Genomic DNA, 15,783 nt, shown 5'->3' with positions numbered 1-15,783 from the left:
TTACCATCATCGAACTTACTTAAGCTTGACAATAACACTATTTTCTTCTAGAGCTGCTGTACAGCCAAAACTAACTTTGTTGCATTTTTTTCCTGTTATCACTGTAAAGCTGCTTTGAAACAATCTGTATTGTAAAAAGCGACTTGACTTGAAATAATTTTGTCAGAAAAATATCTTCACTAAATGTATTTTTATATTTATATATTTTAAATGTTTTAAAATATGAGGGAAGAACAAAACACTATTTTCCTCATATTTTGATGGTTTAAGAAAACTTGTGGGTCATTAAAAAAATTAAAAAATAACTCCGCACATCACTTTTAGCCACTACTGTATTTGGTGTGGACAGTGCCACAATAGTGCTATTAAGACCCTGCTTTGTGGACTGATGAGCTCAAGTCGACAACAATGTAATTATTACTTTCCTTTCATTTAATTGCTATAAAATTTCTTAAAGGTCAGTTACAAAAGAATACCTTGATGATCAAAATTTTATTGTTTCATCAACTCCGTCATCATTTAACCCCAATACATCATATTTTTGTTGAAAAGTGCGCGTCCTCCTCCTCTCTGCTGCCACCTTGTTACTCCTAACTAGGTTAGGAGACCTCTTCAGCTCTCTTAAATAATTTAGGAGCTGAGACCAAGTCTTAACACTTAGGAACCTTTATGAATCACACTTATTCTTAAGTCTAGGAATAAGAGTAAAATGACATCATTCTTAGAATTTTGACAGACTTAAGACTAAAATTTTACTCTGAGTGGCTTTATACAGCCCCTGATAAAAGACAGACAGCGTGCTTTTTGTTCTGGCAATAAAACATCTTACAGTAAACTAAAAAAACAATTGCTGCCAAAAAAATTAAGAATGCAAAGAAACAATATTATAAACATGAGGTCGAGGAACTGCAAAGCACTAAGCCTAAACAATGGTTTAAGTCTGTGAAGGTATTAATGGGGATGTAAGGAGATAAGTGATGTGGTGTCTCAGGATCATAAGATCAAGCAATATGAGTGTGACAACTTGGCAAAGCACTTTGCTTCTGTGTGGGATTATGCGAGTCACATTTCACCGTCTGAGGAAGAGGTTACCTGCAAGTTATCCAGTTGTAGTATACCTCTTTTGAGTATTGGACAAGTTAAGGTTAGACTCCGCAAAGTGAAGGCTGCTGGTCCTGACGGCATTCCTCCTTGGATGTTAAAGACCTTTCACGAGGACCTGGCACCGGTGCTATGTGATATCTTTAACACGTGCATGCAAAATAATATTTTTCCAAAACAATGGAAGGAAGCTATGGTCAAGGCTGTTCCCAAAAAAACAAAGCCCAGTTTTCCAGCAGATTATTATTCATTAGCTGTGTTGGAAAAGTGTATGAAGGAATCCTCAGAGATGCCATTCTGGAGGATACAGTTGCTAAAATTCAACCATCCCTTCATGGCGAACAGATCAACTGTCACTGCACTGATTCAAATCTTGCAATACTGGCATGAAGCACTCAACAGCAATCCTAAATTTGACATCCATGCTGTTTTTGTTGATTTTACTCGAGCTTTTGACACAATTGATCATTGTCAACTGCTTTATGCTTTAGCTGACATGAATGTCAGACGACCGCTTTGGCTCAGTGTAAGGAGTTATCTGAGTAACAGAGAGCAAAAGGTGAAGTGGGCTCCTGTGTGTCTAACTCCTATCCAATTTCAGCTGGTGTTCCTCAGGGGAGACTTCTATGCCCTCTGCTTTTTGTCATCTCCATAAACAGCTTGGATTCTCGTCTGCCTCCTTCAGTAATTTCGGTGAAATATGCCGATGATTTAACAATCACTGAACTTTTGATGGGATCCTTACCAGGGTTAACTCAGAAGGCCTTGGATTCAGTGGTGGAATGGGGACAGGATTTTTCTTTGGCAATGAACGCAGGAAAGACGAAAACATTCCCTGCCCTTCCTCTCCTGTAATATCAGGACATGTAATTAGCAGAGTTTCGACCTTTAAACTGCTTGGAATTAAAATTTCTTCTGATCTGTCGTGGGACGCCCACATTAAGTACATGATTTCGAAGGTGCGTCCTAGAATCACTATCTCTGTGTTGCTAAAACGCGGGTCTCCCCTGTGATGTTTTAATGAAAGTATATTTGACATTTATACGGCCAGTTCTTGAGTACGCTAGCCCAGTATGGGGTGGACTACCTAAAGGTCTCTGATGAGTTAGAGAGGGTCCAAAAACGTTGCTGTCGGATAATAGGTGTTCCGACTTCTACTCTCCTGTTGTGGCAAAAACAATAATCAAACAAACAGCATCACAGCATAAGAGACATCAGGATTCAAATTGGACTTTAAAAGATGTTTATTCTTTTAAAGGAGGGTTGTTCACAAAAAAAAAATACCATGGCAGCTTCCCCCCCGGTAGGAACACAGACCTGAATCACACAGCAAGCATACAGCCTTTATACCCCCTTCTTCAGAGTCCCTTCTCCTGTAAATTTCCGCTCACCCCAATAAAACCAGATCTAGCCGGTTGGTTAGAAATACAATGGTATAATGGTCCCTCTAAACCCCCCTTCTCTTTGGGCTTTACTGTCCTCACACCTTGTGAGGTCAAAAGGCTGAATAACCCCTTTGTCTCACCTGATTACCCATGCTAACGAGTTCAGAGGCTCTTCCTGACCATTTGCTATGTGTGTGTGTGTCTTTGTTCCTGCCAGGTATATGCAAATATTCCAGGAGAGAAATACATGATTGAATCGAAAGAAAAACCCCAATGTCTAATGAAAACTAAAATATAAATTTTTCCACAACACTCCCATCACTGAGTAAGAGGAGCGACAAGGCCACTATACACACTTTTTCTAAACTACTCAAGGACAGTTCATCACCACTGCATTGTTTCCTGTCTGTGACTTCAACACCTACTTACCTACTACGGCAGCGTAGGGAATTTGTTGTGCCCATGAGTAAATCAAAAAGACATTAAAAGCCCTATCTTGCACCCAGCGAAAATGACTTTGTACACTGTATCATTCCTATTTTGCACCCGCGCAAAGCGGGCTTTTCCCTCCACAGACGCACGTCGGTAAACTAGGAAATGAACTTGCGCTCCCTGGGCGGGTCGGCGCAAAAAGGAGACGTGTTTCGGCGCAAACATTCCCTAGTGCTATTTTGCAGTTCCAGAAAACAATTCCGCCACTGACCAGAAAAAACCTAGTCCAAAGTGGCGCGTTGCGCGTTGTTCATAATGCTATTTTAGGCGCGCATGCTTGGCCATAATGTAGCGGGTGCACAACGCGCATACACTTTGATTCTCTCATCAACACAGATGCAGCAGTTTTTATTTTTGCAAATCATACATTATAACAAGGAAAAATATTAACACATGAGGGAAATCATTGTGGTGTTCATGAAGATGTAAAAAAAATTAGTTTTTTTCCTCCTACGGCTGTTTAACCGACGCTGATTTGGGTGGGTTTCTCCCATCCCCATACAACATCACTTCTGTCTTTCACGGTCCTGACAAGAACGTCGGTCTCCTCGGCTGTGAACCGCTCCTGGCGCGCGCCTGGTAAATCCGCCGTTATAATAGCAATCCGCCATGCAACATGCGCACCTGCTCTTAAAGGGTATGTTGGATGATGCTCTGATTGGTTTATTTCACATTACGCCCAAACCACACCTATGAATAATAAAGCTATTTCAGACCAACCCCTTTTCAGAGGTGGAAAGAGTACTAAAAATTTCTACTCAAGTAAAAGTACTATTACTTCAATAAAATTGTACTTAATTACAAGTAAAAGTACCGGTCTAAAAATGTACTCAAGTAAAAGTAAAAAGTAGCTCATTTAAAATTTACTCAGAGTAAAAGTTGCTGAGTAACTTGTTTAACAGCAGGGGTGTGGTGGGGGACTCTCTTGTGCAGGGCTGTAACGGTATGAGAGTTTCACAGTATGATAACCGTCTCAGAAAATATCACGGTTTATATAAACCGTGTATTGTTAAATTGTGTACTGTATTGTTAAATTATGGTTATTATTATCATCATCAGTTAAAATAACTGTTCAATAAAAAATGTGTTCAATAAAACATATCTAATCAACTAATTTCAATAATTGATTAGGAATTAGATGAACAACTTATTTATATCATTAATAACTTATTAATGTTTAAAAATAATTGAGTTCTATGAAATGTTTTTTATTCAGAATTTTTTTCTTTTTATGATTTAATACAAATATAGCTATTATCAAAAACGGTGGTAATCAAATAAAAGTTTAGCAAACGTTTTATCATTTTAGTTTTTGGCAAAGTGCCGCAAAACAGATTTACTCAATTAAACCATGCACAAACAATATATTCCTTAAATAATGTTTAAATAAATTGTAGTATTATTATTGTTGTTGGTAATATTATTATGAGAAGTAGCCTACATTCTATTGTAGGCCTGAAATAGTAATATATCTGTCATAATTTCTGCTAGTAAAACCGAACTTTTATTTTGACGGGTTAAGTCCTGTTTCAGAGTGTATTTGACAATGGTTTTTCTCAAATAAAATTATGAAAATGCTCATTAGGCGTTCTCTCAGAGCAGATCTGGAAATGTTCATGTATTCATGTAGGCCTACTCCTATTGTTTGTGAGATGCTGAAAACAGCATGAGCGCGTCGCGTACTTGAGTATGTAGTAAGTAGACGAAACAGCACAGCTCATTCACACAGAGACACGGAGAACAAGCAAATTATATATTTACATAGCAGTCTTTTGTGCTTTAATATTCACAGATCATGTCGCGATTTGATTTATTGTACAGCTTTACTTTCGATTTATTCATCCATACATCTACCAGTTTGCGTGTTTTGCATGACATCTGCATTATACTGTAAATTCCATTTTTTCTATATCCAAAGTATTCCTATACTGACCAGGGCTTCACGCATGTGTGCGTGTGAAGATTTCGACAGCATTTCGCGTTCAGCTGGGTCTGCATCACTGTCTGTCTTGTCCGTCACCTTCTCCATATTGTTTTGTGATTTTAGTGCGTCTGTTCTCCCGCCCTTCAATCAATCAATGCTGTAGTTTCCGGAGCGCGATGTTTTCACCCAAAGCATTTAATTTTTTTAGTATTATTTTTTTTACTCAGTAATGGATATGTTTTCAAATGTAGCGAATTACAATACTTCAAACAAAACATACTTAAGTAAAAGTAAAATGACAGATTTTAAAAACTACTTGAGTAGAAGTACACAAAAAAACTACTCAATTACAGTAACGCGAGTAAATGTAATTCGTTACTTTCCACCTCTGCCCCTTTTAAACTTGCGTCGGGCGCAAGGAGAAGGGTCTGGCTGCAGACTTGCACTCTCAGACTTGCACGCTCAGACTTGCACGCTCAGACACGAGCGCTTCCGCTGCAAGTGACGTCACTTGCAGTCGACACCTGCTCTCCGCTACCGGCTGTGGCGTCACTTGCAATCCCTTGTTCTCCGTGTTATTTCACAGAGTCGATTGATGCCAGATTTGAAGATAGCCAGCAAGTGGTGTTTGGATCAATCTAGTGCACTGTATGGTTCTGTTCATTTGCCCAAAGTAGAGTGTATGGAGGAACAAGACGTTGCGGAAGCCATTGAGAGATTAGAGAAGGCTGAGTTTCCACAGGACAGAATCGATGCTCTGGAACCCTTTTGCTTCATCTTTACTGTAATGAATGACATGCAAATGTTTCTTGAACATGTAGTCGATGTCATGAAATTAAAGGTAAACTGTCGAACTACACTAGAGCAAAGTGAATAATGTGCTAATGTGTTTTTATATATGTTGTATATTGTCTATTTCTACCTTGTATTTGTCTGTTTTGCACATTAACTGTGTGTAATAACTGTAAATTGACATTTACAATAAAAAGAAAAAAAAATGCATCATCTTGATGTTTTACATCTACAAACTGTTCCCACAAAGTTAGGAGCATGAAATTGTCCAAAATGTCTTGAAAATAATTAAATATATAATAATAGTAAAAATAATTTCTTTCTTTCTCAAAACTGAGTTTTGATTTCTAAGTGATCAATTTATGTACAAGTGTTTTCCCACATGATTGGCTGTAGGTCATCAGTAAATTAATGTGGCATTTAAATGCCAGTGTTTCCCAAATGAAACACAAGAGCTGTTAGTTTTGAATGATGTGTGTAATGTAGAGAAATGTGTTTAGAGTTTTGCAAATAGTTTGTTTTTCAAATGCAAACTGAGTGCAAAGCATATAATGTCCTTGTATTTTTGCAGGCTTGGTCTAAAGATTGGGTACATGAGTGAATGGTTTCACTGAGTGAGCCTCAAATTCCACTTGTAGTGTTTTAGCAATTTGAAAAAAACTGTCAACAAAATGACAAATGACACCTTAACACGACCAAAATGAGCGTGTCTACGCGTTCAAAAGAAACACGTAAAAAATTGCCGCGGACAAACACTTCGTGTTGACGCGGTCAAATTTCACGCGTTTCGTTTAAAGACTATTACGATCGCGTTCCGTAGAGATCAGGCGTCGATTGCAAGTGACGTCACTTGCAGAGGAAGCGCTCGTGTCTGAGAGTGCAAGTGACGTCACTTGCAGAGGAAGCGCTCGTGTATGGCAAGCCATTTTAACATTTAACAGCTAGACTGGATATGTGTTGCAGATATCTGTAATTCAGTTTTGCCTAGTCAAAAAGAACATTTCAGATATCCGCAACTACATTCTTCCTATCCATAATTGTAATTTCAGATATCCACAAAGACATTCTTCCTAGGACAAATGACATCACTTTTGCCATTCATTTGTATGGGGTTTGTCATTACAGATATCTACAATTCAGTTGGAGATATCCACTATGTGAATTACGGATATCTGCAACTGAATTGTAGATATCTGTAATTCCAGTTTAAGATATCTACAATTTGATTATGACTAGTACTAACTCCAATTCAAGATATCTTTAATTCACCTCAATTCAAGATATCTACATGTTCCTTTTCAGATATCTTAAATTAAGTTTGGACTAGGCGAAAGTATGTTGTAGATATCTGTTACTGGAATTATGACTAGTCAAAATGGCATTGTAGATATCTCAAACTGGAGTTAGGGATAGTCATAATTTAATTGTAGATATCTATTATCAATTTATAGATATCTTAAAATGAATTTTGATTAGAGATATCTGAAATTTGAGATATCTGTAACTTTCATTCTGCCTAGTCAAAATGTAATTACAGATATCTTGAATTAGAGTTTTGACTAGGCGAAATGACGTTGCAGATATCTGTATGCAAATTAGGCTCGGCCGCATCCCACTTTAGGCGGGAGCAGAGCGTGTTGTTGTTCAAATCATCAAATCACATAGCACCTGTTAACTGTTCACTTTTAATTAGCACCATGTCGAGGGTGAAGGAGTTTTTAATCGTCTTTTTAATGCTGTTAGCTCATCATGGATTTTTACGGTGGGAAAAAAAACTAATCTGAACTAAGAACTGTTTTTTCTCATCTAAGGAAGTTCAATCAATCAAATGTTATTGCACTTCCATGGCAAGAATTGCATGCATGTAAGCATCTTCATTAAAGTGAATTAGTGTGAATCTCTCTCAAGCATAAATCTTTCGTCAACAATAATCTACTAATTTTAAGCATGGTCATAAACATAGAAATGCATGGCAAACATTGCATGTTGCCAATATTTTTGAGAGACCCCCAGGCTAATGCGGGAAACATGTAAACATTTTCTGGTGTTTTTTTCTTGTTTTTTTTTTTCTCGATTAAAGCCAATGCAGCTTCTTTCTTCTTCCAAATAAGGAAATTAACCCACTTCTTTTTTGATTATGGTGGGGAGGGGAAATTACATCATGCACACTAATTTGCACTAGTTATAATGACGTTTGAGATATCTTTAACTTTCATTCTGCCTAGGCAAAACTGAATTACAGATATCTGCAATTGTCATTTAAGGTGTGTGACGAGTTGAATGTCGTTTTCAATGATGTCATTGCAGATATCTGTAATTCAGTTTTGCCTAGTCAAAACTGAATTACAGATATCTCTATCTGTCGTTTCGACTAGTCACAATTACGTTACAGATATCTTGAATGACAATTCCAACTATCCAAAATGTAATTACGACTAGTCAGAAAGAAGTTGTTGATATCTACAATGTTAATTCCGGATAGTCAAACTTAGCTTTTAAATGTTAAAAGGGCTTGCCATACTCGTGTCTGAGCGTGCAAGTCCGAGAGTGCAAGTGACGTCACTTGTCTGCAGCCAGACGCTATTGGGCGCAAGAGTCATTTATCCCGCCGGTAAAATAGCAACAGCGCCCAAGACCCGCCCACAAAGTTACTTGCGCTTCGCGCTTGATACTTGCGTTTCAGATCGTTAAAATAGGGCCCTAACTTTCTTTTATCCATGTGCTCTTTAAATTGTTTTCTAAATAAATTACAGGTTTTTTGTATGAAGCCTGATGTATTTCAGCTTTTTCTGTGCATCTGTTTTACTTCACCTGTTAGTTTGTTTTATTTTTTATTATATATTTTTAAAATTAGGTACATAAGTTTGTCTTGAGTATGTGTTTTGTTTGATAAATTTCAGGGTTTTGTCCTTCAATATCCTGCCTTGTCAAACTCTAAATAAAACTAAACTAAAACTAAACTTATAATCCTGAGTTTATCCTGATTCACTGGATTCACACAACACAAACAGCACTTCAGCTCAATTTGATCGAAGCGCCTATTAGGGCTGCACGGTATTTGAAAAAACTGACATTGCGATATTTTGCAATATGAAAACAATTTCACCAGATAATTTGAATAGCTCTATTTGTAAAGAATGAATCATTCTAGGATGATTTTGTAGGGTAGTGCATCTTCATAGAAAATAATAAACAAATTACAAGCATGGATAAATACAATAGAACAAAGATACAAATGAAATAAGCAGTGCTTTATGTTTTTCCGGTAAATCTACTGTATTCGGTACAGACATTGAATAATCAAATGTAAGATAACACTGTATAGACCAATTTCGAGCCGACGTCACAGTTACGTCACGGCGCTAGCTGGAGGCAAAACAAATGGGAAACTGGAGGCGGCCAATAGAAACCAGCACAGATTCGGCTACATAATAAGGAGCTTAAATTATTATTATTATTATTATTATTAAATGTCATCTTGTTGTGTTGTTGGGTGCAAGAATCGATGAAAAATGAAAATGCTTTCATTTTTTCAATTTTTATTTCTAGAAAATATTCACATCATTAAAATTGCACCGTAATGTCACTCTTTACATTGTCGTCATCTTGGCGCTGGCTAGGCAGAACTGCGGATCGTACCACACAAGTCTTGTAGGCTACATGACCATTCAGCACATAGTTATAGGCATCTAAAGATTAATATGCCCTCAGTTTCTTTTTCCGCTCTGTTTCTCTATCAGGTAACGTAACATTAAGATAAAATCGGATTTTCTCCAGTCATTGTAAAAAACAAGCTAACAAAACTTGCAAACTAACGTTAGGGAAGCGGCCAGAGGGATCGTTCTGCCACCACCTATGCTCCGCCCACAAAAAAAGTCACCATGTTTACCAACTGAAAATTGGTCTATAGTCTTCAATTTTTTATTGTTAAAGCTACAAAAGTGATTTTGTCTTTTGTTGTTTGATTAACATTGGTGTTAATCACAAGCTTTGGGTACATTAGGCTGCTGTCACTTTAAGATGAATGCCAGGTCCAATATAATGAAGGTGCGTTCAAGCCATGTCCTAATTACTGTAACGATTCTGTAAAAAGCCTTCACGTGCTTGTCGAACTTGTAATTACAACGTGTAAACTCATATTTTTCTGAGAGCTACAACTTGTACCACCTGACCACTGCAGATTTAAAGTGTGTTCGACACGGTGTATGACATCAAAGTACCATGAGAGTGATTCGAAAGCATACAGAGATTTATTTATAGTAATTACGACATGGTGTGAACGCAGCATGATACGCATCCATTTTCTTTTTCAATTGTTTACAACACATAACCGACTGTGTTTTACAAGGAAACTCGCAGAGACAGACATTTTGAATTGTTGCGTGCACGTGTCCATTAATTTGCAAATCTCATTTTATTTCTAATTTGTTTATTTGTATTATTAATTTGATAAATTTTTGTGAATTTCTTTTCATTTATTTGTGAATCTGTCTATTTATTTTGAATAAAAATAACCCCATAGTTCACAGGGGTTTGAGGTGCTTGAACATCGCGAACAGCCGCCGTCACAGGTGAGAGCAAAAGTTAATAAATAATAGGTTAGTAACAGTCCAAAAATGTCTTTGACGATTATTTGAAAATTATTGATCAAAAAAGAGGAAAACACAGATGATGACGTTGAAGGTGGTGGTGGTTATGATAATGATGATGATCTATTTAATCCAAACATATAATCTAAACATCGCCTTACACGAGTCAAGACAACAGCACTTTAAATAGCAGGAAACACTCATCCAAACATCCAGCGAGGCAGACCAGTGGAAGATAAACGATTAACCATAAAACAAACTGACAAGTGACTTGCAAGCAATTAACAAATAATCAACAAAACAACAATAGCTATGTTTCCATCCAAAGTTGCAAATTTAACGCATGCGCAAAATTGGAATATCGCATAAAACATTTGCGAATTAAGCACTATTTCCATCCAGTGAGCCGAAGAGAACAAAATCGTCACTTCCTGATAAACTGCCGCTAAGAAATATCACAGTAAGAAATAAGTTGCTGCAGAAAGAGAAGCCACTGTAAATAATAATTTCATATATAATAAATGACTTGCACCCCAGAGCATGCAGACAGAACACAGTAAAGTTACGAGATTGATCTGCTAGTTGGTCCAGTTATGCCGTCCCATCGCATCTATGATGTGCATCAAGGAATTTATTCAGTAAATGTGTTTCTATCGTAGTTTATGCACGTTTTCTTATTGGTTAAAAAAATGATCCGACTCAATTGAGCGCATACATTTTTTTATGCACATTTTTAGAATTTATGTGTATTTTGGTGTTTTTTTATGCAATATTCCAAAATGTGCATAAAAATAGGTGGATGGAAATAGCTAATGACAAGCAACACATTGTGCACAGCGTAATCTCACCATAAGTCCTTAAAAGAAAAATGTGTAAATAAAGCTATGTAAAATCTTTACTTAAAGGTAGGGTAAGCAATTTCGGAACGTCTAGCAATAGCAAGCTAGCTTTGAAAGCATGAGATCCCATCCTCCCTTCAGAGTGCTTTCCAAAGCCACGCCTCCTTCAAAACACATAAACGCACATAGAAGAGTTTGCAAAGCGTCACAAAACGAGAGACGGCGTTAAATTACCTCATGTCTCAAAGCACATAACTAATTGTAATTCGGACCCACTTGAACACTTGGGCCAGATACAGGGAATAAGTCATGTATGTAGGCAAGTGGTCAAGTGCAAAGACCGCACGTGTGGGTATTGGGACAATTATTGAATGGATAATTCAGTGACTCACTTAAAAAGACTGGTGTAATGATGTTAACCTGCAGAAAGAATCACTGAAAAATCACCACCAATAATGTACAAATGGTCCGTCTGTCTAGAACAAACAGAAAAGCAGAGTGATGCAAACAAGTAAGTAAGTAAGTAAAAGTAAGTAAAATTTATTTATACAGCGCCTTTCACAGACTAAGTCACAAAGCGCTTTACAATAGACAAAAATGGATAAAATAAAATAAAACAGATAAAATTAACAATATATAAAGTACAGAGATTACCCAAAAGCTAACCTGAACAAATGAGTCTTCACTTGTCCCCTAAAACTGTCCACATTCTCAGCAAACCTAATACTGGTTGGCAAAGCATTCCATAATCTGGGTGCCACAGCGGCGAAGGCTCTATCCTCACATGTCTTTAAACGAGTGCGTGGCGTAGATAGCAGATTTTGATTATTAGACCTGAGAGACCGGAGAGGGGTATGAAAATGAATTATGTCAACAAGATAAGCAGGGGCCTGGCCATGTAAAGCCCTATAGGTTATGGTTAGTATTTTGAATTGGATCCTGTAAGTTACAGGAAGCCAGTGAAGGGAGCAGAGTATCGGGGTGATATGGGTGCGCCTATTTGAACGAGTAAGTAACCTAGCAGCTGAATTTTGAATGGATTGCAGTCGATGAAGAACAGATTTGTTAAGTGAAGAGAAAAGTGAGTTACAATAATCAATACGGGAGGAAATGAAGGCATGAATGAGCATCTCCAGTTCTGCGTGAGAGACCACAGACCTCAATTTACTTAAATTACGTAAGTGGAAAAAACAGGATTTGGTCAGCGATTTGATGTGGGTTTCAAAGGATAGGGATTTATCAAATGTTACCCCAAGGTTCCTTAAACTAGTCCGGACCGCAGATGACAAAGGTCCAATGTTCTGCTTAATCAGAGGGATAGCGCTGTCTGGCGCTACAATTAAAACCTCCGTCTTATCTGGATTCAGCTGCAGAAAACTTTCAGCCATCCAGCTGTTTATGGCGTCTATACAGTTTAAGAGCATTGTAAGTTTGGATGACTCATTTTGCTGGAAAGTAAAATGCAGCTGAATGTCATCTGCGTAGAAGTGATAAGAAATGTTAAAATCACTAATGATCTGACCCAGAGGCAACAAGTATAAAATAAACAATATTGGGCCCAACACTGAACCCTGTGGAACACCACAAAACAGGGGTGATGATACAGAGTGGGAATCATCAATATAGACATTAAAACTTCTATCAGAAAGATATGAGGTAAACCAATCTAAGGCCACTCCCGATATGCCCACACATTCACGTAATCTCCTAATCATGATATGGTGGTCCACAGTATCGAAGGCAGAACTAAGGTCTAGAAGTACCAACACTGAACATAGACCTGCGTCCGAGGCCATATGAAGGTCATTACAAACAAGATCAAATTTAGTACTGTAACCAGCTGCTACAGTATATAACTTAAATTAGTTTGCAATCTATATTTACTTCTGTTTTAATTTACAAGTTATTTAGGTTTGTTTTATTTGAATAGGTTAGGTATATAAGTTCACCTACTATACTCTTCCACAGTACCGAGCAGATGTTGTGGTCCCCTGTCGTATGGTGGAGATGATCAGGGTTATTCGCCAACGAGACTTCCCAGCATTTGGTGAGCTGACCATGAAAGACAGTAATCAGTTGCATGCCACCTGCCTGGATAGCTACCCACCAATATTCTACCTGAACAACGTATCCCACCGAATTATCAGCCTTGTGCACCGCTACAACCAGTTCTATGGAGAGACCAGGGTAAGCACATTACAACTCAATATTCAGATATTTAATCTTAACCTTGCCAAACTTGCAAACTTGGATAAATCCAGTGATTATTTAATTCTTGAAAGAGCCCATGATGTCAACCTAGTACCATGTAAACACAACTTTTGATTCCAGGCGGATGATGAAACCAATGTTCCCTTTACTTTTGAAAGTTGAGTTAAATCAGCCAAACAGATCAACGCTCACGAGAAAGTATTTCTGTGTGCAATATGCATCAGAAGGTCAGTGAATGGACTGTGGACATGACATCTGCAACCTCTAGTCAAGACATCAAATGACAAAACACAGCTGATGTTCATCTAGTTCTAAAACTAATTGTAAGGAGGTCATAGTATAGTGTTAGATGCTGTCATCATACTGTCATAATGGATCCCGTTTCTTTACCAAATCTCATTAAAAGATATCTGTTTTTGTCTGATACCTAAATCCAGTTAACACTGATTTTGTCTGATATCCAAACTATCCAAATACAGATTGTTTCGAAGCAGCTTTACAGTGATAACAGGAAAATAATGCAACAAAGTTTGTTTCTAGAAGAAAATAGCATCATAGTCCAGCTTAAGTCAGTGATGGTTAAATTTTGTTGTAAAAAAGTTATTAATTTAGTTCATTTATGTATTTAAGAGGCTGCAACGTCAAGTTAGCAATGTGAGAAGAACTAATATTGTTGTGTGAGCGTGAGATGCCAGCGCGATCACTTGGATTCCTTATATCAGTGGAAACAACTTAAAATAGATAAAAGTAAGACATTCAAAATGGTAAAGGGTCTATTTTCATTTGTGAACCTTCAAAATAACAGTAAAACGTTGTACTTTTGTAAAAAATAAATAAAACAAACACACTGCAAAATTTCGGAAATGATATCTTCATATGCGGGATGCACTCTCGAAATTGCAATGATTGACAGAGTGATAACCATAGCACGGGACAAAAATATAACATGTCAGAATACTGTAGATGCGCATTAAGCCATGTAAATGCAGACATAAGATTAACAGAAAAATATAGGTATCAAAATATTTTTAAGGGTGTATTCACACCTGCCTTGTTTGGTTCGATTGAATCGAACTCTAGTTCGTTTCCCCCCTTGGTGCGGACCTTTTGGGCAGGTTTGAATACATCAATCGAACTCGGGTGCGGACCAAACAACCGAACCGAGACCCAGCTGAAGAGGTGGTCTCGGTACGGTTCCAAACGAACTCTGGTACGGTTCGTTTACGGTGTGAACATGAACCGACCCAATTGCAAGAAAGCACTGCGCCTTGGAGTTAACAGGCTTTCGTAGTCGGAGTTGCGTTATTGGAAAGTGATCTGTTGTAGCCTACTACATTTGATAAAATAAGTCGTGGTTTGACGTGGAGCTTCGAAGAGACAAGCTGCCTTATTAACATTTGGGCAGATGCCCATGTAGCACAGCTGCTGGAGAGGACACATAAAAATACTGATGTGTTCAACATGTTTACTGAACGGATGAAGGAGAGGGGATATGAGAAGTGGGACATTGTATCATATGATACTCATTAGTTTCTTCATATTGCGTTTGTACAGAATAACAAAATTAGTAAAAGAACAAATATTGCAGTACGAAATATCTCCATGCTGAGCCTTTTTTGCACTTCCTGATTTCCCTACTTGAGAATCCTTGTCCAATGAATGGACGACCTTAGCACACGTGTGGTTTTGTTTACAAATTTTGGTTCACTTGCAAAAAGAGCAGTGTAAAAGCGAACCGTACCAAAAAAGAATTTTTTATTTATTTATTTGGTCCGGACCAAAGCAAGTGAACTATCGGACTTTCCTGGTGTGAATACACCCTAAGATTCTATTCTATTCTGTTCTATACTAGAATACTAAAATAATGACTTTACAGACTCTCTCTGTACATATTCTTGTTATGGTGGGCCTGTTAGTTACACATTACATCTGCACTTTACTAGAGCACCCTCACTCACTAATTTCAGAAGCACCCTCATTGATTTGATCTCACAGTAAAATTAAAATGTTTATACACCTAAAGCTAAAGTTCAGGTATTTGTTTAATTGTCCATCTGACAGTAAAATTAAAATGTATGATTGCAAACCCATTAAAATAATTGTGATTAAAACAAGTGTGAACAACTAATGAATTTTGATTTTTACTGCAACTTGTATGTTGTTATGATACATAAGTCTCAATTTTAACAATGAAAAGTAACATACAGACAATTAATCATGTGCAACAATAATGTGCATAGTTCTAATCAACTGTTGGTTGTGGCTGTATGGTTGGTTTCTATTAATATTGAAGGCTATATGCTTAAAGTCGGCATGAAATCAAATTTGACAAATCTTCTTTTTATATGTAATATTGTAGTGTTTATAATAAATGATTTATCTGTTCACTTCATTATTTTTTTAAAATTCATGTAGCCTTATAATCTTTAATCAAATACATTACCCTTCCC

The 15,783-nt window shown here is 37.3% G+C and overlaps 1 protein-coding gene across 2 annotated transcripts in view; it reads left to right on the top strand.

Annotated features, from left to right (window-relative positions):
- The window catches only part of mvda (mevalonate (diphospho) decarboxylase a), a 50,031-nt gene that overhangs the window by 22,580 nt on the left and 11,668 nt on the right, over positions 1 to 15,783 (top strand). The window contains exon 7 of one of the 2 annotated variants that reach the window (XM_056253110.1): positions 13,091 to 13,309. The exons of the other annotated variant lie outside the window; for it this stretch is intronic. Within the exon in view, the coding sequence (XP_056109085.1) occupies positions 13,091 to 13,309 (219 nt within the window). The remainder of the gene's footprint in view (positions 1 to 13,090; positions 13,310 to 15,783) is intronic. 2 annotated transcript variants of the gene reach the window in all.

This window comes from Rhinichthys klamathensis, unplaced genomic scaffold (assembly GCF_029890125.1).
Source record: "Rhinichthys klamathensis goyatoka isolate OS25496 unplaced genomic scaffold, OSU_Roscu_1.1 h1tg000102l_1, whole genome shotgun sequence".
Classification (NCBI taxonomy): Eukaryota; Metazoa; Chordata; class Actinopteri; order Cypriniformes; family Leuciscidae; genus Rhinichthys; species Rhinichthys klamathensis.
This window is presented reverse-complemented; position numbering and strand designations above follow the sequence as displayed.